The sequence below is a fragment of the Molossus molossus genome, unplaced genomic scaffold (assembly GCF_014108415.1).
Source record: "Molossus molossus isolate mMolMol1 unplaced genomic scaffold, mMolMol1.p scaffold_m16_p_4, whole genome shotgun sequence".
NCBI classification, from domain to species: Eukaryota; Metazoa; Chordata; class Mammalia; order Chiroptera; family Molossidae; genus Molossus; species Molossus molossus.
In genome coordinates, this window is record NW_023425377.1 from 115,529,103 (window position 1) to 115,555,572 (window position 26,470).

At 40.7% G+C, this 26,470-nt stretch overlaps 1 protein-coding gene across 2 annotated transcripts; it reads left to right on the top strand.

The window, feature by feature from the left end:
* Positions 1–1,241: 1,241 nt before the first annotated feature.
* On the top strand, positions 1,242–13,528 carry PCDH18 (protocadherin 18). 2 transcript variants are annotated; one of them, XM_036240347.1, is made up of 4 exons: positions 1,242–3,933; positions 4,703–4,788; positions 4,879–5,042; positions 12,450–13,528. In XM_036240347.1, the coding sequence occupies exons 1-4, from the start codon at positions 1,459–1,461 to the stop codon at positions 13,115–13,117; spliced, it is 3,393 nt and encodes a 1,130-aa protein (XP_036096240.1). In that variant the 5' UTR covers positions 1,242–1,458; the 3' UTR covers positions 13,118–13,528. The 2 variants fall into 2 exon arrangements, with proteins under 2 accessions (XP_036096240.1, XP_036096239.1); XM_036240346.1 differs by having other exon boundaries at positions 4,700–4,788; positions 12,450–13,265.
* Positions 13,529–26,470: the final 12,942 nt, after the last annotated feature.

A 26,470-nucleotide genomic window follows, 5' to 3' on the forward strand; every position in this document is an offset into this window, starting at 1 on the left:
TTCCTAGCATTTTGATGCACACAAAATGCAATTTTTAGCTCAGGCATTTTATTTTCCAATGTAGACAAGCTTTGGGTTTTTAAAATACATATCTGAAGTGTTTTCATAAATAATGCATACATCATAGCAATCTGACTTGTAAACTCTGAAGTCCATATACCCCCAGTTTTCAGTGTGAAGACCTACCATGTATACATAGTACCTTTTGGTAGAAACTGGCATGCGGAAGCATGAAATGTCTTTCACCCAAGATAAACAGGATTTTTTGAAGTACAGGACAAAGAAATAGCATAGCCAATTTTGCCCAAACTCAAGGAAAGAAGTGATGTAAAGTAGAGGCATATTAGCTGGAAATCCTAAGGTGTTCTTTTAAATTTTGCTAATCAAGAGAAACTAAGAGTAAAAAAAATAATAATAATAATAACCCTTTCCATATCTTCAAAGAATAAAGATGAAAGAAAAGCAGAGAATGAAACATCTTCATTGATTCTGTTCTTTCCAACACAGCCCCAAGAAAATCTGCTTGTGCTCAGCGAAGGAGAAAGACCCGAGCCTTTACAGAGGGGGAGGAGAAGGGGGCGGGCGGAGCAGCATAATTAGAAGCAAGTTTTCAAATTTTATTAAATCCCTCCACCAACAAAATGCACTTAGAGGTATTTTAAATTAAACCCGTACTTAAAGACTATGAAAAGCAAGATGATTGCATGTTTGTGTAAGTAGAAAGGGCAATTAAGAAAACCAGAACAATTTAAAACGCCAGAGAGATGCAAGCGACCAGAAGTTGATTTAAAGTTTTTTCTTCTGTAATTTGTCTCCCCTTTGTCGCGGCACGCTCGCTGGGAGAAAGTGGCTGCAGGGACCGGGAGGGGGAGGGGAGGCGCAGGCGGGAGCTGCTTCCCACCGTCTCCCTCCGCAGCGCCACCCCCGCCCCCGCCCTCCCCGCGCGCAGCCTCCCCTGTCGCCGCCCCGCTTTGGGGACTCCACCAGCTCTGGATTTGGAAGCTCGCTGATTGGCTGGAAGCGGTTCAACACACGCCGGGCCAGAGCGCTTTGTCTGAGTTGGAGTGAAGTTGTAGGGATTTGAGACCAGAGGCAGCGCGCGCGGGGCCGAGCCTGCAGCCGAGCGGAGAGGGAGGAAGAGCCGCCGGGGACGGAGCCGCCGCAGACCGCGCGCCGCGCCGGCCTGGATGGGCGGGCTCCTCGCGGGGAGGACCGCGCGGGGGCCGCTCGCACCCCCGGCAGCAGCGCGGACTCCATGCGCCCGCCCCTGGGAGTCCCGACACGGTGTGTATGAGACAAAAGTTTGCGGGCGGTTCGTGGCTGCCGTGTGCTGCGGGGCCGCGTGGGCGGCGCGAGGACCAAACGTAGCGCAGCTGTGAGTTGCCCAAGGAAGTTGGGGGAGTCGCTGTGCCGGTTAACGCGCGTGAGAGAGCAGCCCGCTAGCCGGACCGGGGCCCGATGCCTGCTAAGATGCACTTTAGCCTTCTCGTGGCTCTCCTGATGGCCTCGTCCAGCCCCGCGGTGCTGGGCAAGAACTTGAAATACAGGATTTATGAGGAGCAGAGGGTTGGATCGGTCATTGCGCGGCTCTCAGAGGATGTGGCTGATGTGCTGGCGAAGCTGCCGTATCCGTACGTGCGATTCCGGGCCATGCAGAGGGGCAATTCGCCTCTGCTCGTGGTGAACGAGGACACGGGGGAAATCAGCATAGGGGCGAAAATTGACCGGGAGCAGCTGTGCCAGAAAAACTTGAACTGTTCCGTGGAGTTTGATGTGATCACGCTACCCACCGAGCATCTGCAGCTTTTCCACATTGAAGTGGAAGTGCTGGATATTAATGACAATGCTCCCCAGTTTTCAAGGTCTCTCATCCCCATCGAGATCTCAGAGAGTGCCGCGGTGGGGACCCGGATCCCTCTGGACAGTGCCTTTGATCCAGATGTCGGGGAAAATTCCCTCCACACCTACTCTCTCTCCGCGAATGATTTTTTCACTATTGAGGTTCGGACCAGGACGGACGGAGCCAAGTATGCAGAACTCATAGTGGTCAGAGAGCTGGACCGGGAGCTGAAGTCTAGCTATGAGCTTCAGCTCACTGCCTCGGACATGGGGGTGCCTCAGAGGTCTGGCTCGTCCATCCTAAAAATCAGCATTTCAGACTCCAACGACAACAGCCCTGCTTTTGAGCAGCAGTCTTATATAATCCAACTCTTAGAAAACTCCCCGGTTGGCACTTTGCTCCTAGACCTGAATGCCACTGATCCAGACGAGGGCGCCAATGGGAAAATTGTGTACTCCTTCAGCAGTCATGTGTCTCCCAAAATTATAGAGACTTTTAAAATTGATTCTGAAAGAGGACATTTGACTCTTTTCAAACAAGTGGATTATGAAATCACCAAATCCTATGAGATTGATGTCCAGGCTCAAGATTTGGGTCCAAATTCAATCCCAGCTCATTGCAAAATTATAATTAAGGTTGTGGATGTTAATGACAATAAACCTGAGATTAACATAAATCTCATGTCCCCTGGAAAAGAAGAAATATCTTATATTTTTGAAGGGGATCCTGTTGATTCATTTGTTGCCTTGGTCAGGGTTCAGGACAAGGATTCTGGGCTGAATGGAGAAATAGTTTGTAAGCTTCATGGACATGGTCACTTTAAACTTCAACAGAGTTATGAGAACAACTATTTAATCTTGACAAATGCCACACTGGATAGAGAAAAGAGATCTGAATACAGTTTGACTGTAATTGCTGAGGACAAGGGGACACCCAGTCTCTCTACAGTAAAACATTTTATTGTTCAAATCAGTGATATAAATGACAATCCACCTCACTTCCAGAGAAGTCGATATGAATTAGCCATTTCAGAGAATAACTCGCCAGGGGCATTTATCACCACCGTTACAGCCACAGATCCTGATCTTGGAGAAAATGGGCAAGTCACATATACTATTTTGGAGAGTTTCATCCTGGGAAGTTCCATAACTACGTATGTTACCATCGACCCGTCTAATGGAGGCATCTATGCCCTCAGGAACTTTGATCATGAAGAAGTGAGTCAGATAACTTTTGTGGTGGAAGCAAGAGATGGAGGAAGTCCGAAGCAACTCGTAAGCAATACCACAGTGGTGCTCACCATCATTGATGAAAATGACAATGTCCCTGTTGTCATAGGGCCTGCACTGCGCAATAACACTGCAGAAATCTCCATCCCCAAAGGGGCTGAAAGTGGCTTTCACGTCACAAGAATCAGGGCAATTGACAGAGACTCTGGTGTGAATGCTGAACTCAGCTGCTCCATAGTAGCAGGTAATGAGGAGAATATCTTTGTAATTGATCCACGATCATGTGACATCCACACCAATGTGAGCATGGAATCTGTCCCCTACACGGAATGGGAGCTCTCAGTTGTCATCCAGGACAAAGGCAATCCTCAGCTGCATACCAAAGTCCTTCTGAAGTGTATGATCTTCGAATATGCAGAGTCAGTGACAAGTACAACGAAGACCCCAGGAAGCCAGGAATCATTGGATGTCTCCATGATTATCATTATTTCCTTAGGAGCAATCTGTGCGGTGTTGTTGGTTATTATGGTACTGTTTGCAACAAGGTGTAACCGAGAAAAGAAAGACACAAGATCCTACAACTGCAGAGTAGCAGAATCAACATACCAGCACCATCCAAAGAGGCCGTCCAGGCAGATTCACAAAGGGGATATTACATTGGTGCCTACCATCAATGGCACTCTGCCCATCAGATCTCATCACAGGTCGTCTCCATCTTCATCTCCTACCTTAGAAAGAGGGCAAATGGGCAGCCGGCAGAGTCACAACAGTCACCAGTCCCTCAACAGTTTGGTCACAATCTCATCGAATCACGTGCCAGAGAATTTCTCACTAGAACTCACCCATGCCACCCCAGCGGTTGAGGTAAGATCATACATTGCACCAATTCACTGATAAAGTAGCTGTTAGTGTACAGAGTGTGTAAGTGTTGGTTCTGAAATGTTTCCATTAAGCAGTAACAATACTAACAATATGCAAATTAAGTAGGATCCAAGTTACATTATGCATATGTAGTAGGTATACACACCTGAGCATACTGTTTTAAGTTTTTCTTCAATAATTTACTTGCATGTATTGTGTATAATATTGAACAATAAATGTGAAGCTCATAAAGGACTAGCTGATTAGAATCCCTATACTTCCAAGATTAAGATACTGGAAGCCAAAAATAAAGGTGCTTGCTTGATTGTCATAGGTGTGGTCTCTACTTAAAAAAAAAAAAAAAAAAAAAACCCAAATCAAAACCCGAGGCCTCTAGAATCCTATCTAAATGCATGATATATTTGTTCACCTTTTGAAAATTTTCTGACATTATTTTAACTACATGTGTCAGACTGTTGTATTTTAGAGCATTTTCTATGCATTTTTATAACTGATCACTTTCATCTGAACTATAAAACAAAGGAAATTGACCTGTTATTTATAAAGGAGTCCTCTTTCAAAAAGAAAAAAAAAAATCAATTGTAGTAGATCATTCAGATTTCCCTGGGCGGCCGGCTGCACAGTCCGCCACAGCTCAGCACATGAAACAGTTTCAGCGAGAGAGAGCACGTCTATTGTTTTTCCCTGATGAAAGCTCCTGAACACGGGGTTTGTTTCCAGGAATCAGTTCTGTCTATTTGGTTTCCAGCAGGTCTCCCAGCTTCTTTCCATGCTTCACCAGGGGCAATACCAGCCAAGGCCAAGTTTTCGAGGAAACAAATATTCTAGGAGCTATAGGTATGAATTCCCCTTGTGTTGCCTATTCAGTGTCAAATAACATGAATGCGAAAGAATAAAAACTCTACATTCCCTGATTTATTTTTCTAGATATGCCCTTCAAGACATGGACAAATTTAGCTTGAAAGACAGTGGCCGTGGCGACAGCGAAGCAGGAGACAGTGATTATGATTTAGGGAGAGATTCTCCAATAGATAGGCTACTGGGCGAAGGATTCAGCGACCTGTTTCTTACAGATGGAAGAATCCCAGCAGGTAAGGGGTTAGTGAGAGAAAAAGCCTTATTTTCCTCTCTGTTACACCAGTGAAGTGAACGTTTTCTCCCATGCTTATATTCCCTTTGTCCTTTGCACTGAGTCTATAATCTGCACACTATTAGCAATGAACACGGACGGAAACACTTTCAAGTTCTTAAAATTCGTAGGAAGCAGTTGGTAGAGAAGGAGTAAGCATGAGAGCTTAACAAGACAAGAAGAAAGGCGTGGGCACAGGAGGGTAGAAAACCACACTCCTTTCCTCCTCTTCCTACCCCAGTACTGCCAGAGGACACTCTTGAGCAACTCTTTATAAAATTACCGGGTGGCTGTTTTCACTCAGACAGCCTGTTTTGGTATATGGTGGTGAACTGGACTATAATTTGGAGGACACATTTCCTGTGATGGGAACCAACTCACAAAATCAGAGATTAAAATATATACTAGGAAATGGTATACTTGACTCACTAAAAATAGGAGAGAGAGTACATCTCTGTAGGTGGTATGCACAGAATATGTTCCACCACCTTTCATTTTATGTCTGCACTACAGTGAAAAGAATCAGGAGTCCCAGAGAGGAGTGTATGTGTATACAGCCAGATGGAGGAGATCCTTGCAAGTTATGAGCCACTTTTTCCTTGGAACCCCTTCTCTCTAGCTGTGCAGTAAGACTCAGAACCAACTGGGTAAACACTGACTGTCACTGAGGCAACCCTGTGACTAAAGACTGCAATATTAAATCCACCCTCAGGGACACAGAAATGTTCCTTTGGCTACTTATGTTTCTAAATTCTACTGATTGTTGATCTAGTGACTGCCTTTTGGCAAAAGAAAGGCAAAAGAAAACTGTATCACCCATCTGAGTTCCATCAAACATCTATTTTCTAAAGACAGATGAGTAAGAGTTTTGGAACTAGACACGAGGGAGCTTCAGCAAGCCACAGAAATTCAGGCAAAATTAGTAACTAGAAACTCCTGCTCTCAAAGTCAGAGCAGCAAGGGTGGCAGAGGCTCCAGGAGCATTGGCCTGTTGCAGCAGTCACAGCAGCCGTGGCCAGTGATGTCCCAGGGCCTACGACAGACCCATGAGATGTTCTGCGTTTGCATTGCTTCTCCCAACACAGGAACTGGTAGAGTAGTAGTGGGTGGCAGTGACAGGACTAATATATCTAGAAGCTTATAAAGGCTCAAAAATGGGTCCAAACCAGGCAGTGTGTACATGGTAGAGGTGAGATTTGAGCCAATCCCCATACTCTTCAATAGGAATCGATCAAGAGTAATATGAAGTAACAGGTTTTTGCGTTTTTAAAAATATGTTGAAAGGTGTATTTAGTCTTACATTTCAAGTCTTACTACCCTCCATGAAACTATTAAGTGCTGCTTATATCGTTGTTACATTAATAGATACTGCATTTCTGGCAGGATAAATGTAGGGAAAGGACTTCTGGTTACATTTAGGGCTACAGTGTATAGGAGAGCCCATGTTTGCACAGTCAGTCAAGGTGTCTTTGTGTGTTTTTTTTTTAATTCATATACTTCCTTGACCAATTTCAAGAGAAAGCTCTGGGAGTATAGTGGGATAGATATGGCTTCAGACAACTTGCTGAAAGAGAATCAGTTTTGTTATCCTTACCCATGAAATGGGTATATGTATGTGTGTGTGCATATGTGTATGAAATGGGTATATGTATGTGTGTGTGCATATGTGTACGAAATGGGTATATGTATGTGTGTGAAATGGGTATGTGTGTGTGTGTGTGTGCGCATGTGTATGAAATGGGTATATGTATGTGTGTGTGCATATGTGTATGAAATGGGTATATGTATGTGTATGAAATGGGTATATGTATGTGTGTGTGTGCATGTGTATGAAATGGGTATGTGTGTGTGTGTGCATGTGTATGAAATGGGTATATATGTGTGTGTGCATGTGTATGAAATGGGTATATGTATGTGTGTGTGCATATGTGTATGAAATGGGTATATGTATGTGTATGAAATGGGTATATGTATGTGTGTGTGTGTGCATGTGTATGAAATGGGTATATGTGTGTGTGTGCGTGTGTGTTTGTGTGTGTGTGTGTGTATATATATATATATATATGAAATGGCTGAGTTTCCTTGACTCTATGACACTGACAGAACTTTAATTTTTAAGACTGATCCCTAATTTTGAATAATCTAACTTCCCAAATTACATTATTTCATAAAACAGAGAAGTAACTTAATGGGTATAATGTTAATATTTTATGTGTTCTTCTTTTAATTATGTGAAATTAAAGGAGTAAGTCTATTCATTGAAATTTTAATTTAGCAGTATAGTTAAAAAGAGAATAACTACCCCTACTTACATAACTTTGCCATAAATGCTGCCTAAAGTTCTTTAAATTTTGAAATTGTCTAATTCTAATAGCTAGTCACGGTCTAACTGTTAAAGAGTTCTCACCTGGCTGCTATAGTTCAAGGGTTGAGTGTCAACCCAGGCACCAAGAGGTTGCCGGTTTGATTCTCAGTCAGGGCACATGCCCAGGTTGTGGGCCCGATCCCCAGTGGGGGGAGTGCAGGAGGTGGCCAATCGATGTTCTCTCTCATCATGTCTCCATCTCTCTCTCCCTCTCCCTTCCTCTCTCTCTAAAATCAATAAAGAAAAAAAATTTAAAGAGTTCTCTTACACTCTTCCTATATTTTCAAAGTTACCAACACCAGATAGGTTTGTGGCAACAGAGTTATCTGATGCCTGAGTTAAAAGAAATAAAATTAAAATAAATGTTGAAGAATAAAGACATTTCGGAAACGAAGGATAGATAAAAAGTCTAGATATTAGTGAGTCTTGTTTAGTGAGTGACTTTAGACCTCTCCAAAGTTACATTTCTTTTCAAGGTTACAGGCTTACTTTTATATTATTGATAATGCCACTTAATATATAGACAGCCTTTAAGAGACAGTTGCTTATTTACACAACCATACTAATTCAGGTGTGTAGTAGAAGAGCTCTATTGCTGGTGTATGGCGTTGTATGACAACTGATTGTGTTACAGTAGATACATTTCTGCACGACTAGCTACCCGCCTTCCTGTGGGGTGTGGTGGAATGTATTTTTCATGCATAGCGCACCAGGATATCACCAATGATCCATATCTATATCTATCTATATCTATCTATTATCTATCTATCTATCTATCTATCTATCTATCTATATTTAAGCTTTACTTATGATTGGCTAGTATAGAAAAAATATGCATATTAAGTATTAAGTATCAATACAGAGATAACCATCCTTTAATTATGGCCATTATTCTAATGATACTTCACCAGTTTTCTGCTTAATGATTCACCCTGACAGCTTTTGCCAGCACATTAGGGTATAAAATGTGTGCTTTGTAAACTTATATGTACAGAGGAAAAAATCCGAAGTAGGAAAAAAACACACAAAAAAACGAGTCCACATCTGAATGCCATTAACAGAAATCAGTGCAGTTTCAAAAGCATGCATATTTTTAGGACTTCAGTGTCTTATTCCAACTCTTTTTCTGCATTAAACCATGATCAAATATAGATTATGTTATGTTGCATTGCCTGCCAACAGGGTCGTTGATGGTCATTCATTCTATTAATTCCCACAGACATAGCCTACATTCTGAGCAGAAAAATCAGTGTACATTTTTGTCTATTAGCTCATGTTTGTCAACATACTTTCATTCAGCTTTGAACTATATATATTCATGCAAAATCTCCATTTTCCCAGTGTATTAGCTGCACTAGGGTGATTTATAAAGGCTTGTTTTGTTGTTGTTAATCCTCACTCACCCGACGATATTTTTCCATTGATTTTTTTAGGTAGAGTGGAAGGGAGGGAAGGAGAGACAGAGAGGGAGAGGGAGAGGGAGAGGGGGAGGGGGAGGGAGAGGGAGAGGGAGAGAGAGAGGAGGAGAGAGACAGAGAGAGAGAGAGACATCAGTTGGTTGCCTCCCCCATGACCCCAACCAGGACTGAACCCGCAGCCCTTGGGTCCATAGGCTGATGCTCTAACCTCTGAGCCGCATCAGCCAGGGCTGTGAAGGCTTTTGATTTTGTTTCTTGTGACGCTCCTTCTGCTTGAGCTCATTCCACTGTTCATCAGTCTGCACTCAGTGATTATTTAGTTCAAACATTCCTCTTTAATTCCAAGCTCTCTCCATTCTCTTGGCTGCTATCCTGTTTCTGACCTTCCTTCCGCGACCGAGTTACTGTGCACGCACCTGAACTGATACTCTCTCGAGTAACTCCTCCCTTGGCTAAATCCTTCGCAGAGCTTGAACACGTTTCCATAACATTTTAATTTACTTCTTTTTTTTTTTGGTTCAAAATCAATAATTGACTTTTGTCGCCCAGCAACACTGATGAAACCTACTTGCCTTGGCATTCCAAGGCCAATAAATTCGCTCCTAGCTGAACTCTCAGTTTGGGCTGTTTTGGGGTGTCTTTTGCAATAGGCAGGGCTGTCTCCTTATGCAACACACCAGTCCTTTGCTGATGCCCTTTTCTGCCTAAAACAACTGGCTCGTCTTCGCTTGGTCTATGTAAATTCTACCCCTCTCTCAGATTGTGTTTGAGGTTTCTCTCGAACAACTTCAGCCTCTGTGTCCACTATTTTTTCTTTCCTGTCCATGCTCTCAGCAGCATGTGGTCTGGCCTCCCTCGTTTGCTGCCCTTGACTCAGAACTCGATCCGACACCATTTGCGGGCGGGGAGCTCTCGTAGCATTTCACACACATGGGAGGTCTGCATGCGTGACTGGTTGATCGCTCACTAACTGGTGGCTTGGTAGGAGTTAGTGCTTGAAGCTTGCTTCCTGCCCTACCTCTAAGGTCCATACAGGACACGCACGACACCCTGATAGTCTGTAGTGGGGAGATGAGTTCTCTGTTTGCCTCACACGCTCCCCTCCCCAGGGGAAAGGAACCAGCAGGCAGAGCTGTGAAGGGGAGACAGAGGGATTGGCCATTGTACCACTATTCACTGGACGTGCTGTGGAACCCCCGAGGCACTGAAAATGTTTCAAATGGTTGAGTCTCCAGGGAAAAGACTGAAAATGTCAGGGAAACCGAGAAATGACCTCTTGTGCACCCTGCCCTTCCTCCCGCGTTGTTTTCGGCCATCCGTCTCTCCAGGCGTCTTTATTAATGTTTCGCATTTCTTTGAATTTCTACATTTTATGTTTATTTTTTATTTTGGAATTAAAGCCCCATTTATGTATTGTGAGGCTGTGATATAGCATTCCCTGCTTTAAAAAAAAAAAAAAAAACTCCTATGTCCACCGTTATTTTTGAATGTGAGCTATCATTTTAATCACCCAGATTGTATTCGGGCCTCGAGATTGTGCTCAGGATTCTTGGAAGCCATGTAATTTTTTTCCCCTTTTTCTCCTCTTTGTCATTAAACATTAAAATGAAACAAAGTCAATCAAACAATGAAGTCCTTCCCACACAGTTCAAGGCCAGAAAATAAATGAAATCAGTTCTAGTCCCCTTCCTTGTAACAGGATGTGAGACAATATAGACAGGGCTCCTTGCCATTTTCAGAGACTTGGAGAACAAAGAAAAAAATTCGTTACCACGTTGTCAGTTCATGTACCGCTTAGAAAACCTCATCGCTATTAAAGTATTCCAGTTACTTTCAGCTCCTTCTGGTTTTGTCCACATTCATTGATGAATAATAGGTGGTATTTCCAACTTGTAATAATGAGTGAAGTCAGCACATTTAAACATGCTTTTATTCTTAAATTGCCCTTCCTCATTTAAACTTAACGTTGCTTCATAGAAGAATTGCACGAGGTGTCGCGGTCTTCACCCTCTTTCTCTTGGCCCACAGCGCTTCTTACGGAATCAGCTTTCACAGTCTCTGCATTTTCTCTACTACCTTTGCATTTGTAGCTTTTCTAGAAATCAGACATTTTTTTTTCTTACTTACAATACTCGCTCTCATTCTTGAGATAAATACCCCAAAGTGGGGATTGCTGGGTAATATGGCAGTCCTGTCTTTAAGTTTTTGCGGAACCTCCTCCTTGCTTCCCACAGTAGCTGCACCATTTTGCATTTCCAACACAGCGTATGAGGGCTCAGTTTCTCCTCATCCTCACCGATCCTTGTTATTTTGTGTTTTTTAGAACACCCATCCTGCAAGGTTTGGGGTGATAGGTCATTGTGGTTTTGAGTTGCATTTCCATGATGATTAGAAATATGTAGTGAATGCTTAGTCTCTGCAGACACTTTACCCAGTGCTGAGGATACAGTAGCAAACGCCATAGAGAACTCGCTTCCTTGGACAAGGTACCTGGCATTGTTCAAGACTCACCCTTTTTAGCAATACTTTCATAGGAAATCTTTCTTAAGTAGCCAGATCTATAGAATCAGCTCTAAGTATGTAGGTGTGGCTGATGTCCAACCAGTTCTCATTCAAATCTAAGATAACTTTATATTTTCTGCATTCTGTCATTTGCTTAAAGCTGAAAGTTGTGAGATTAGAGAGACCTTATTGGCACTGAAACAGATGGATGATTTCTTTGGCGTATAATTTATATCTTTGTATTTCCTGGTTGTTATGTGGTTTAGTTGTTGTATTTTCCAAATTTAGAAATTGTTTTCCTCTTTATTTTTCTGCTTTTCTCATATCATCTGTTACTTACATTCCAATAGGGCAACATAAGAACTAACCAATGGATTTTTCCTATTCTTCATCTTTTGATGACTTTTCCATCTATTCAAATTTCAAACCTTTAAAAGAAGACTTCTAACAGAGTAACTACAGAGGCCTGGTAGTTGAGGATAATTTGCACTGCTATTTTAAATAAGAAATCAATAAATAGTCCAGAATACCTTGACGAGAGATTAATAAGTGTAATGACCTGATAGCTTATTAATATTCTTAATGCTTGCATTAAAAGTAAAGTAGGTTAGATAGACCTCACTAGCTAGAAAGTTACTCAAAGGTATTACTCAAGGATTTTCTAGTAACATTTTAAAGTTATAGATTTTACCTCATAGCTCTGGTGTTCTTTACAACTATGTTCAGCAAATATTTCATCACCCACACCTTAACTCTTTTTTAGTCATTGTCATGTAAAAGTTATTAATCCGTTTTCTCATGACCTGAGTAGCAGACATGATATTCCTGAGAAGTATGAGTCATAATTCCACTTCCTTTATTTGATGAACAGGGGAGGGAGGAAAGAATACATATGCCAGGTCCATAAAACTCCCATTCCACTCAAAGCCATCATTGTGGTTCATCTAATGTGTAAAATAATGGGTTAGTATCATGGCTGCAGTGTAAACTGTCTCATTCTATTTTTAAACAAATAAAACACATTCCTCCACCCTTCTGAGTCACGCTGAGTATAACCGTGAACCCCGTGTTTCCCTTGGTGCAGCCATGAGGCTGTGCACGGAGGAGTGCCGGGTCCTGGGACACTCGGACCAGTGCTGGATGCCACCCCTGCCCTCGCCGGCCTCTGACTACAGGAGCAACATGTTCATTCCAGGGGAAGAATTCCCGTCTCAACCCCAGCAGCAGCATCCGCACCAGGGCCTGGAGGATGATGCCCAGCCTGCGGACGCTGGTGAGAAGAAGAAGAGTTTTTCCACCTTTGGGAAGGACTCCCCAAACGAGGAGGACACGGGGGACAAGAGCACATCGTCTCTGCTCTCGGAAATGAGCAGTGTGTTCCAGCGTCTCCTACCCCCGTCCTTGGACAGCTATCCTGAGGGCAGCGAGGTGGAGCGGTCCAGCTCTCTGGAGCGCCGGAAGGGCCCGCTGCCGGCCAAGACGGGGGGCTACCCGCAGGGCGTGGCGGCCTGGGCGGCCAGTACCCACTTTCAGAATCCCGCCAGCAGCGCGGGGCCCCCGCTGGGAACCCACGCCAGTGTGCAGCCATCTGCAAAGTGGCTGCCGGCCATGGAGGAGATCCCCGAGAACTACGAAGAAGATGATTTCGACAATGTGCTCAACCACCTGAGCGACGGGAAGCACGAACTCATGGATGCCAGCGAGCTGGTGGCCGAGATCAACAAGCTGCTTCAGGACGTGCGCCAGAGCTAGAGACGCGGGCGGCGCCTGTCCGTTTCCATGCGTGGAAATAGGGGGCAGAGAGAGCCCCGAGAGACCTGGCATTGCCACATCGTTGCATTTATCATAAATGTGTCTGTGTATATTGAATATTAAATACTGTATTTTCGTATGTACACAATGCAAGTGTGATTATTTTAATCTGTATTTTAAAAATACATTTGTACCTTATATTTATGTGTAATTTAACAGACAAATTTTATTTTTTTACTCCCATGACAAACATGTCTTTCTTAGTCACGTAGAAAGTAGCCACTGTTCAATTCTGATATACTATTCAACCGGGAAATATAAAGGCACTGCTTAGCTAGTTCTGTGGGGGAAGAAATTGTTGTGCTGGGGTCGGAACAACCCCGCTGAAGCATTATAGAATTCTTTCTTCTATTAGGTGATCCAACTTTTTTTTTTTTTTTGATACTTTTTTAATTAAGCATCAATAAAAATGTTAAACTATTTTATTATTGTTGTGGTTATTGTTTTTACTGCTCTCTGCTAGTTCTGATAGTTTAACTCTTACAGCAAAATTGAGACACGGGGTGGAATTTCGTCTCAGCCCTGGGCATTCTCTTCACGGTCCATGATGAAATCAGGACCAGAGTCTGTTTCTCCGAACTCCCAGGCCCCTGCGGTTCCAGGAGATCGCACTGGCCTGTTCTTGAGAATATTTCTCCTGAAGTATTACTTTATATTTATCGTCAAGGTAAACAATGAATTCTATTCCATCCTTATATCAGGGGGTGTTCTCCAAAAAAGTGGAATCTGTCCTTTAAATGGATCACAGTATGTATTCTAACAGCATGAAGTATTAATGGGCAAAGACCATTATGTCAGTGTCCCTCCTGGGGGAGTAAATATAATCGATTTATTCTGAAACTGTTCTATTTGAATCTTCCCCTCTCCTCTCACAATACTTGAACATTTTTATCTTTACAATGTTTTTTTTTGTTGTTTATTTTTGCTATAAGTATTCATTTTTTTTTGTCTCCAGTGCATGAGCTCACATTTTTGCTTTTATATTTAGTATAAGCACATTTATAAAGTGACATTTTTGCTATTGCAATTCTGTTTTATTGGTTGTGTGACAAATGGCAAATTCTTTATTTATTGTGCTGTTATCTCTCTGTGTGGAATGCTTTGGTAAAGGGGATCATGGTTATGACTGTTCTCATTTATAACCAAGCTTCTATTAATGTTATTTCTATGAATACACTATCTTGATTGTACTCTCCAGAAAATATTGCTGTCAGTGAAAATAAAAGAAAAATTAAAGTAAACCTCAAGAACTGTCCATAAATCAGAGTCCTATTCCTATATATAAGGTCAAAAGTTTTGCATGAAGCATATCCTTCATGAGAAGGTAATTCGGTGTTGAGTTTTGAATGGTAGCGGTAGCGAGGGTACACTCAGCTGGCTTGGCAAAATACAAAACACACAATGGAAAGGAGTGAATTTAGATCTGTAAAGGCAATGAAACGTGTCTACAGTATTCCCACTAGATTAAATAATTTAAAGGCATTGGAATTATAAAGAAAATGGAGTAATCAAATGGTAATTGCTTGACCATTTCTTAAATTAAAAAAAAAAAAAACTTTCTCAGAATATTTTGTATTAAGTTGTGTCTGAGAAAAACATACTCTTTCGATGTTTCTATGGGGAAGAAAGAAAATTTCCTCAACCTTCTAAGTTCTTTCAGTTGTTCTAATAAGTAAATCTATATGAGGTTGATTAACAGAAGAAAATGACCAAATTCAATTACATACGTGTGCATGGGAACCCCATACACACGAGAGGTTCAGAGACAGAAAGAGAAAATGAGACATACATATATGACATTCTGAGCTCTGGATGAGGTAGGGCACTTTAGGGCTTACAGGACGTAAGAAAAGCAGATGTGATATAATTAGTAGTTCGCCCTGCCATTAGATAGGTCCAAAAATAGGTTATATCTGACCATCTCTTACTATGGGAAAGGGTTGGGGTTGGGGGATGAATAAATGTTTCTTTTGAGCATAGAGGGTCTCCGTTGCCTGTAGCTGAAAATAATCCACATTCTGAAACTACATTTCCAAGAGATGAGAATATCACCCTCCTTGGTTTACTAGCGGGAATTGAAATCCTAGGAAAGTAGAATAACCTAAAAGTGGTTAACTCAGATACTTTAATTCTCAAGTGACTACCGACCACATCAAACAGATGTGTTAGGTCTTTCAAAAAGCATATTTTTCCTTTATAGGAGGGATTGCAGTTTCAAGTGAAATTTCCGTTTATTTTTCAGTAGATTACACACACAAATGCTAACCACATGTAAAGACATTCTGCTTTTCAAATTCACTCTTTTAGCACATATTATCATTAAACACACACACTTTACTGTTCTTAAAGCACCAACAGTAATTTGGGAAGCAGAGCTGGGAACCAATGTTCATGTGAAGCACATACAACGCAGTATTATTTCAACGCAAACGCTTTGTGTGCTATTCTTATAGTAAGCACTCCATGACTCAAAGGTCCTGCTTCTCCCTCCTTCACTGATTATTGCCTTTCATGCTCACAGGTTAAGGGATATCAGTGTAAGATTCTGCTTTTCACACCTGTTCCTTTCACAGGTACTATTATCTCAGTGAAAGCTGGGCTGTCTGTGCTGTCATACAGCCCAACCCCTCTTCAAGGTTACATTTGCTCTTCTTTGATATCATGCTCTCTTCAGATTCAAACAATCCAAAGCACTAAATCAAAGAGATTCTTTTCTCTTCCCATTCATTGTTTCTGAATCCCTTTGGCCCCATTCGATTCCTTTACATGTTCTTCAATGATAATAATTTATTAAGGGAATCATCTTCCAAAACTGTAGTTCAACACTAGACCTGGTACTTAGCCGATCTACCTTCTACATGCTTGTTTTATGGGATGATTAGCATTGGCTTTCTTCAAATTCTTACAAGGTATTAACATTGTTATTTTTTTTTTTATCATTTCTCTCTTTCTTTCTTTCTTTCTTTCTTTCTTTCTTTCTTTCTTTCTTTCTTGATATTTAGTAGATGGGGCTTCTAATTTTGTTAATCATTTAAATTATTTTACCTCCTGTCACAGATATATCAAATTTACCACCTACCAATAGATAACTATCAAGGCAAGAGACGGGTAAGTTACTATCCTGTTGGAGACACTGAAGAAGTCTCATTGGTGGAAATCAGCTTAGCTTCTTTGTTTCGTCCTTTTGATACTGACTAATGTCAGAAAATATTTAAACTGGGTATAAATTATTGACACATTAAAATTCAAAACCTTGTGAATCTATTTAAAAATTAATTATATGGGTGAAATAAAATGCATTGCCTGACAGCATCTTTCAGTCATGTAGGAACTCACATAACTGACCCCAGACAGTTCAAGCTATTTGGCAAACTATTGAAAAGATTTTGATTTTCTGTTCCAATCCAATATATCTGGAATTGGCAGTATCACATCACAGTATCAAAGAGAGAAACAATGAACTCTGAATAGGCAATAAAAATTGCCATATAACACTGAATTCAGCCCAGCTGGTGTGGCTCAGTGGTTGAGCATCGACCCATGCACCAAGAGGTTGCTGGTTCGATTACAAGTCAGGGCACATGCCCCAGCTGCGGGCTCAATCCCCACTGGGAGTGTGCAGGAGGCAGCCAATCGATGTGTCTCTCTCATTGATGTTTCTATCTCTCTCTCCCTCTCCCTTCCTCTCTCTCTAAAAATCAATAAAAACATATAAAAATTAAATTACATTCGAACCCTACAAAAGTCTTAAAATTTTATGTTGAGTTTTAAAAACAATAAAAACAGTGTAGGCATTTCAAACGAGCCAGCAGACTGACTTCCTTGTTTGCAGGTTGAATTTATAAAACAAAGCTATCTTATATGCATAAGCTATCTTATATATTGTGAAAGCATCAGATACCATACTGAAGTGACTATTTAATATATTAGGATGTCTCTAACTATAATGATAGAAATAATTCTCTAAGGCTACACAAACTTTTAATTTAATAAATTAGGCTATTTGGGCCACCGAAGATTCATGTCATTCGATTAAGTTTATGGAACAAAGAGTAAGTCACTTTTTTGAAGTAACTGACTAATATCTACAGTGCTACATTGCAATTATTAAAATGTCATTGCCCGAACCTTGCTTTCATGCTTCCCGTGGTAACTGGGCTCATAAGGAAGTAGACACACTGTCCCAGAAATAATAGGATTGCTAATATACTCTAAACCGAAAAACAATTGAACCGATAGACACTGTATACTAGATCTGGAGAACATGAGAATATATACTTCTCATTAATTTATATTTTTATTATATTCTAGCTTATACAATGTGTGGAGCTGTTAAAAAAAAATGATAAGGTGTCCTGGCATTGCAAAAATTGCTACCAAAATTTACATACTTCTGGACTGTTAAAACTGCAATACCACATACTACCCTGCTACTTTAAAATAATAGTTTTCTATTTTCTTTTATGACCTCTGCACGTTGCTCCTAATTCTTGTTTGCTTTTTCAGATTTTATCTCTTCAATTTATTTATTTTATGATACTCCTCCTTGGTCATTTATCCTACTGTCTACATTTTATAGCAATCTCCTCCAAGTTTTTGCATGTGTATAGTACTTTCTATACCCGTCTGGATTTTATCATTTTTTGGTGTGTTTTCTTTGTTATTAGTATAACAGGGATCATATTTTTGAGATATGAAGCTAATATCTTTTCAATCTGAATTTCTTTTGCTCTGTGTTTTAAAATGAAAAGTTTTCAAGGGCTTAGGGAGACACCAGTGTTCAAAGCTTGACTTATTGAGGGAACAAATTGTAGTGTTTTTCTTTTTTCCCCCTAAATATATGCATTTCTATATTCATGTGTTAAGGCTTGGGTTGGAAAGGTGAGATTGAAAGTTGACTGTAAGTCAACGTGAAGTTCAAGAAAATGCATATTAAGTAAGAAAGGGTCGTTGCCATGGAAGAAGAAAGAACGTTGGTAACTTTGGAGAAAGCACCAGAGGTAAGTCAGCTGGAGAGGATGACACATCGGATGTCAGTGTCTTCGGTAGTCCCGCCTCCGATGACCTCCAGAAGGAGCTGTAGAGCAAAGCAGTACTTTGGGGGAAGATGTTCTCCGTTCCCTCACCCTCCCTGCACAGGGGTGCAGACCTGGAGGGAAGAGGTGCCGAGGCGTGTGTGGCTTTGGGGTGGCACCTTGCCTCCTCACTGCCCCTGGATGGCCTACAGCCGATTCAGACTTTGTTCCTCGCTCAAACGGGGAGGGCTGATGTCATAAACCACATTACATTTTAAAGTGCTCTTATCTAAATAGAGACAGGCTTTCTAAAAGGCCCCAGGTACATCCATGTTTCATTAAAGGGTACATTCGGCAGCTTAAAATAACTACCCATAAAATATGCTAGACCGAGAAGCACAGACTTTTCCTTTGGAAGTGGACCTTTGTGTTAGAGTTTTAGGTTGCAAACAGTCTACGCAACTTCCAGCAAAGTTTGTTACATGCAATATAACACATCCAAAAAGTGCAATTAGGGATGTTTCATGAAGTCTGACCAGAAAAAATATTTTTCCAGTCTCCGCCTTATAGCGTGGGTCCCTTCTGCACACTCATGCCCGGAGGCTGTCAGTGCGGATTCTGCGAGCTACCTACCTGTGCAGATTTTCAGTCACTCTGAGAGCGTGTGCTTGCAAATGCACGGGAATGCCGCCTGGCCACGGAAAAGCCTACAAAGAACCGACCGCCGCGACTAACTTAGGTTTTTTCCCTTTCCTTTCTCCTTGATGGCATCTGAGAACAGGGGCGACATACAAAAACATTCGTCAATTCAACAAATACTGTGCACTTGCTGTCTGATGCTACAGCAGGATTGTATTAGGTGTGTGAGATACACTGATGAAGAAAACAGAGAAAAAAGAGATGCAGACCACTACACACCCCTTAGAAAGGCCATAAGCCCGACCACTGACCGCTCCAAGACTGACAAGGATGAGGAGCAACGGTAACTCGCCTTCAGCACTGGTGGGATCTAACACGGTGCAGCGGCTGGAAGACTATTCGGCAGTTTCTTACAAAACTAAACATAGTCTCGCCACACCACCCAGGGATTGTAATCCTTGGCCTTTGCCCAGAGGAGCTGAATACGTATGTCCACACACAAACCTGCACACAGATTCTAGAGTAGCATTGCTTATAGTTGGCAAAACTTAGACGCAACCAAGATGCCATTCATAAATGAATGGATAAATAAACTATGGTATATCCAGACAATGGGATGCTCTTCACTGCTAAAAAGAAATCGGCTATCAAGCCATGAAAAGACAGGGAAGAAACTTAAATGTATATAAATTACTACGTGAAAGAAGCCAGTCTGAAAAAGCTTCCCGCTGCACGATTCCAATTACATGTCATTTTGGAAAAGGCCCAACCGTGGAGAAAGTAAAAAGTTCAGTGGTTGTAAGTCAGGTGGTAGGGATGAATAGTCAGAACACCATGAATTTTTAGGGCAGCAAAACTACTCTGAATAATACTCTAATGATGGATACATGTCATTGTACATTTGTCCAGACCCATAGCATGTACGACACTGACAAACCCTAATGTAAACTGTGGCCTTTGAGTGATAATGAGGTGTCAATGTAAATTCATCAGTTGTAACAAATGTTTCATTCTGGTGAGGAATGCTGTTAGTGAGGGAAGTTTGGCATGTGTGGGTTCTGGGGCCATGTAGGAAATCTCTGAACCTTCGTTTGAAGTTTGCTGTCAATCTAAGGCTGCTGTAAGGTAATAAAGGAGAGAGCACGCAAAGGCAGCAGGGAGAAAGGCCCTAATGTCAGAATAGTACCAGCGCAGGCAGACTGTTCACATAAAGGTAGTGAGCAACAGGAAGACAGACGTGACCGAGGCCTGCTTTGTTTACCAGTGTATCCCTGTGCCCAAAGCAGTAGCTGGCCCATGATAGATGCTCAACAAATACTTGTTAAATGCATAGATGATTGCGTGTTTCTTCTTGAACCCATATGCTGCCCAGGGAGAAATACTGGGAAAACAACAATAATACATCATTACCATAAAAAACCGACTTATTGCTCAAACATGTTTAATGTTAACCCTCAAGGATCTAAAATAGCATAAAATACAATAAAATTCAATGTTTGTTTGTTTTTGTCAGCCATTGGAATTGGAAATCAAGAAAAACTGGGACCAGATCTGAGTTGCATAAGTCTGTTTCTTTTCTACTTTTCTCAGGACCACTTAGGTACTTGGACTATTTTGCCCTTTCCCCTGGGTGTTTTGTGTTTCAGATCAGGTGGTCCAGCCCAACCCTCAGAGTTGATGTTCCGGAGCCGCCCCTTTCCGGCAGGATGACTCCAAACCAGCCACGTGACCAGTGAGCATCGTTCTTCACACCTGCACTACAGTGTGTGTACCAGCGACACCACCATTCTCCGCAAGCGAAGCAAATGACGAAACCTTCCATTATAAGAGAAAACTGGGAGAATTCATAACAGGAGCAACCTCTTTTCTTCTGTCACTTTTCTGCAGAACAGCTCATCAACTCAGGTGCAGATATGGAAAATTAAATAGTAAATTTCTTCCCGAACTGAGCTTCTACCAGATGGATCGAAAGGCAAAAACAATTTTATATAAAAAAGAGGAATTAGAGTTTACATGAACATTAATGGGGAAGGCTCACAGTTGCTAAAAAATAAACTCAAAACGATAACGTCTCCAAAATGGCAAGTTTCTTTCTACTCCTGTGAGAGGCAGTCTTAGTAAAGGCCATGTGAGGACCTGGCTCATGGAGAGCCATCAGCATTAACCTGCCGTTTCCAAGGTGACTTTGGGAGGGAATCTCCTTTCCAGCCAGATACAAGGGAAATGACCACAGGAGGTCAATAGGAGCAAGGCCTGAAGGCGTCTTATGTCAATGCCACTGATAGCTCATTGGCTAGAAAAGCCGTATGGCCACAGAGGGGGGCTCTGGAGAGCAGACATTCTCCCCAGACAATGGTTAGGGGGTCTTCACTCTCCAAGTGTCAGGACCAGCCATTCAGATAGCTTTCCCAGCAACCTTCAGTTTGCTCCTCCAAGGCCCACACTAGACTCTGTGTACCATGACAGAAAGAGTGTATATTCTTCTTCTTTTTTTTTTTTTTTTTTGGTACGTGCCCCTAGCGGGAACTGAACCCAGGACTCTCTGGTCCAAAGGCCGATGCTGCAACCATGAGCCAAACTGCCCAGGGCGAGAGTGTATATTCTTACACTTGATTTATTTTTGTGTCCCCAGAAACAAGTCCAGTTTTGACCTGTCAAAGGTACTCACACCGTGACTATGTAAAAAGAAAGGAAAAAAAAGAGTCACATTTAAGTCCTACACAAGTAATCCCTACTGGTTGGGGGTGAGGGCTGGGCAGGGAATGTGATGGGGGAAGGGATGGTCTTTATTATCATGATCAACCTTTTATTTCAAAATAGATATGACTTTCTCAAATTCTGATAGATAGTAGAAAGTCTTTCTCAAATTCTGATAGATAGTAGAAAGTCTTTCCCTGGTGGTGGGAGTGGGGAGCAGAGAGGGTGGAGAAGACCTACAAAGCAGGTGAAGCAAGATTTTAGGTCTTGCTTGGGGTGGCACATTATATTTGTCAAAACCCATCAAATGCATATTTAACATTGAACATTGTATTGTTTGTAAATGACATTTCAATAAAATTGAAAAAATTCACAATTTTAAAATATGACTAAGAAGCAAAAATAGACACTATGAGGACTTCTTGCTGAATTCAACCAAATATCTGACTCAACAAGTCCATTCAGAGAAAGTCCCCAGCAGCATATTCTACACTGGGGTTGCATTGGCAACGACTCGGTTCTGTGATCTAGCTGTCGTCTTCCTGTTACAGTTTTGGTCCTTGGGGGGAGGAAAGCATCTAATCAGATCTAACCGTCGGAACCTCCACGCCTTCAGCTATGACAAGGGCAGCAGTGTGAAGAACCCATCGCGAACACTGGAGACCAAACTGATTTAAGGGGCTTCCCGATATTTAGAAAAAAAAACCCAGGTAATGTTGTTTTGTTTTGACAGAAACCCAAATTGTCACACAGGGGAGAAATCTGTGTGCATTACAAGGGTAGGAAATATTGTGTGTGTGTGTATGTATATATATATATATATATACATATATATACATATACATACACACACACACACATATATATATACATGCACACACACACATATATACACACACACATATACACACACACACACATATACACACACACACATATATATAAAATACACACACCAGAATTCTTACCAAATTTTCTGAAAGCACTTTTGAAATATTTAATATCAGCTATAACATAAGAAAAATATGAGACTTACCCAGAACTATCACATGAAGATTTTGAGCAGCAACAAGATTGTTGCTCCAAAATTACAATAATGAAATAGCCCAAAAGACTTTGGAATGAGCAATGGACCCCAGCCGGCCAGTACAGAGCTTACACCAGGAGTTAGGTGTCTAGCCCGCAGAGTATTAGGGGATACACAAGAAATGAACGGGGATGCCACTCATCTCTGTTGAGTGAGTCATTGGTAAAGGTTTGTGATTCACAGCATTAACTGTCTTATGAAAACAAACAAGCAAACAAATGGCAAAGCCAAACAAAACAAAACAAAATCATCATCTCCTCCTCTGCATCCCTAACTTTTATTACAATGCATCTGATCTGATAAAACAAAGATATGCCATGCAGATGAGAGAACACATATTGCAAATGATGAACAGAGTAGCTGCCCTTGCACAGAGAACTCTCTCAACTCCATCATTTCTTCAGTGTGAAGGAATGCCATCCACTCATTTAGCAGGGAAAGTCTCCGTTGATATTTAACTCTCTGAGTTTCATTGAAGATATTCAAATTCAAAAGAACACACTACATAATTGCTCATAGTCTTGATGATGGCTTAGACTTTGACTCAGAATAATCCATTTTATTCCAAGACAGGACAGCTTTTCTCAAGGAAATTAATTTTTATTTTGAGTGTTTTTCAATTTTCTGTATCCTGCTCACATGCCTTCCAAAAGTTAACCACTGTTCAGGATATCATATCCTGAACATCACCCCCTCCTATGAGAAGAAAATTTGATTTAATCTCATCTATCTTTGACTCTTCACACTTGCCTCATTTTTATTTGGTTCTAGTTCAGGCAAAAAGCTACCGCCGATAAATGTTCTGCTTCAATTTGTGTTTTTTTATATATATATATTTTTTTTCTATAGAGCTCTCAATTGTGTTTTTCATTTAAAAAAATCTTTTGACCAAAAGCAAAAATATAAATTATATGATGTCAAGAAATTGATTAGTTTCAGATTAAAAAGATAAAACATAACAATAACATAAAAATATCAATGCTAGTAAAGCTTAAGAGCACATAACTTGCCTTTCTTTACAGTATTATGCTATTTTAATGATTGTAAGTTAAGGGGGGCAGGAGCGGAGAAGAGGGTGTCAATGGGGGGAAAAGGAGAAACATCTGTAACAAAAATAAAATTAAAAAAATAAAAGAAAACATAAAATGATAGGGCTAGAGAAACATAATTCTGTTCTTAATCTCTCTATTTTTAGGACATTTCTGACTATTTTGTTCTTATTTTAACTTTGAAAACTATTTGTCTAGTTTCCAAAAATATGCTGTTGCTATTTTTACTAGCATCACATTAAATTTATGGATTAATTTCAGAGAGAACTGACATTCTGATGCCGCTGCATTTTCTGTTCCAAGAATGTGTCTTTCCTTAGTTGTTTCTCTGGCATGTACAGTTTTCTTCAAAGAAGAGTTTGTACTTCTCATTAAGTTTTGTCTTTTAGCTCTTGGTGTTGTATTCTAAGACCTAGTTATTGTTCATACGTGAAACCTGTTTATTCCTATGTATTAACTTCGTACCCAGCCCTGTAAGTGCTTTGTCTTATTTATAATAGTAGTCCAATTCATCTTTCTAGATTTTCTGAGGAAATAATATCTTATTCTCAAGTACAATAGTTTAAAATTGTGCTTTCCAACTTTTGTTTCCAAATATATTCCCCAATATCATTGGCTAATATTGCCAAAAAAATTATAATTAAAATGTTGATAGCAAATTTTGTTGTTTTATCATTGATTTGATTTGATTTTTTATTTTTTGTTTGTTTTATTGATAGAAAGAGGGAGAGATAGAAAGAGGGAACATCGATTGGCTGCCTCCTGCATGTCCCCCACTGGAGACTGGGCCCACCACCTGGGCATGTATCCTGACCGAGAATCAAATCAGTGACCTCTTGGTGCAGGGGTTGACGCTCAACCACTGAGCCACACTGGCTGGGCTTATCATTGATCTTAAAGAGATGGTTTCTAATGTATCTTTTTTAAAATAAATTTATTTTAGTTACAGATGTTTCTTCTTTTTCCCCCATTGACACCCTCCTCCTGATCCTGCCCCTCGCCCCCAGAATTATTGTCTACATCCCTTCGTTATGAATATATGCATATAAGTTCTTTGGTTTATCTCTTCCCTCCCTCTACTCCCTTCTGAAGTTTGTCAGTCTGTACCATACTTCTATGTCTCGGGGTCTACTTTGTTCATCAGTTTATTTTGTTCATTATATTCCACAAATAAGTGAGATCATGTTATGTTTACCTTCCTCTCATTGGTTTATTTTCCTGAGCATAACACTCTCTAAGTCCCTCCCTATCATCTCAAAAGATAAGAGATCTTTCTTTCTTATAGCTGCACAGTATTCCATTGTGTATATGTACCACAGCTTTTTTATCCACTCATCTATTGATGGACATTTGGGCTGTTTTCAGCTCTTAGTATTGTAAATAGTGCTGCTATGAACATAGGGGTACATATATTCTTTATGGTTGGTGTTTTAGGCTTCTTAGGGTATATTCCTAGAAGTGGGATCACTGGGTCAAATGGAAGTTCCATTTTTAATGTTTTGAGGAAACACCATATTGTTTTCCATAGTGGCTGCACCAGTCTGCATTCCCACCAGCAGTGTACTAGAGTCCCCTTTTCTCCACACCCTCGCCAGCACTTGTTGTTTGATGATTTATTAATGGCAGCCATTCTGATAGGTGTGAGGTGATACCTCATAGTCATTTTAATTTGCATCTCTCTGATGCTTAGTGATGCTGAACATTTTTTCATATGTCTCTTGGCCATTTGTATTTCTTGTTTGCAGAGGTATCTGTTTAGGACCTCTGCCCATTTTTAAATTGGTTTCTTTGTCTTCCTTTTGTTGTGTTGTATGAACACTCAATATATTTTGGAGATTAACCCCTTATGTAAAATATCATTGGCAATTATGCTTTCCCATATAGTGGGTTCCTATTGCATTTTGATGCTCGTTTCTTTTGTTGTGCAAAAGTAGTTTGATGTAGTCCCATGTATTACTTTTTTCCTTTGTTTCTCTTGCCTTAGGTGTTGTATCAGTGAAAATTCTGCTGCTTGTGATGTCTAAAATTTTGCCTACATTTTCTTCTAGAATTTTCATGAATTCACAAGTCACATTTAAGTCTTTTATCCAGTTTGAGTTTATTCTTGTGTATGGTGTAAGTTGGTGGTCCAGTTTCATTTTTTCACATGTAGCTGTCCAATTTTCCCAACACCATTTATTAAAGATGCTGTCTTTACTCCATTGTATGCTCTTGCCACTTTTGTCAAATATTAATTGAGCATAATGACTTGGGTCAATTTCTGGGTTCTCTGTTCTATTCCATTGATCTATATGCCTGTTCTTGTGCTAGTACCAAGCTGTTTTGATTACAATGGCTTTGTAGTATAACCTGATATCCGGTATTGTGATCTCTCCTACTTTGCTCTCCTTTTTCAAGGTTGCTGTGGCTATTTGGGGTCTTTTGGTTCCATATAAACTTTTGGAGTATTTGTTCTAGTTCCGTGAAATATGTCATTGGTATTTTAATGGGGATTGCATTGAATCTATAGATTACCTTGGGTGGTATGGACATTTTAATAATGTTAATTTTTCCAATCCATGAACAAGGTATAGCTTCCACTTTTTTGATATCTTCCTCTATTTTCTTTTTTTCAATGTCCTGTAGTTTTCTAAGAACAGGTCCTTTACTTCGTGGTTAAGTTTATTCCTAGGTATCTTAGCTTTTTGCTGCTATGGTAAATGGGATTTTTTTAGTTTCTCTTTCTATGAGTTCATTATTGGTGTATAGGAATGCCGTCAATTTCTTGACATTAATTTTGTATCCTGCTACTTTGCCAAATTAATTT

Coding starts and splice junctions, on each gene's coding strand:
- PCDH18 (XM_036240346.1), top strand. CDS start 1,459: ATGCCTGCTAAGATGCACTTTAGCCTTCTCGTGGCTCTCCTGATGGCC. Junction 3,934..4,699: donor ATGCCACCCCAGCGGTTGAG/GTAAGATCATAC, acceptor TTTGGTTTCCAG/CAGGTCTCCCAGCTTCTTTC. Junction 5,043..12,449: donor AGATGGAAGAATCCCAGCAG/GTAAGGGGTTAG, acceptor CCCTTGGTGCAG/CCATGAGGCTGTGCACGGAG.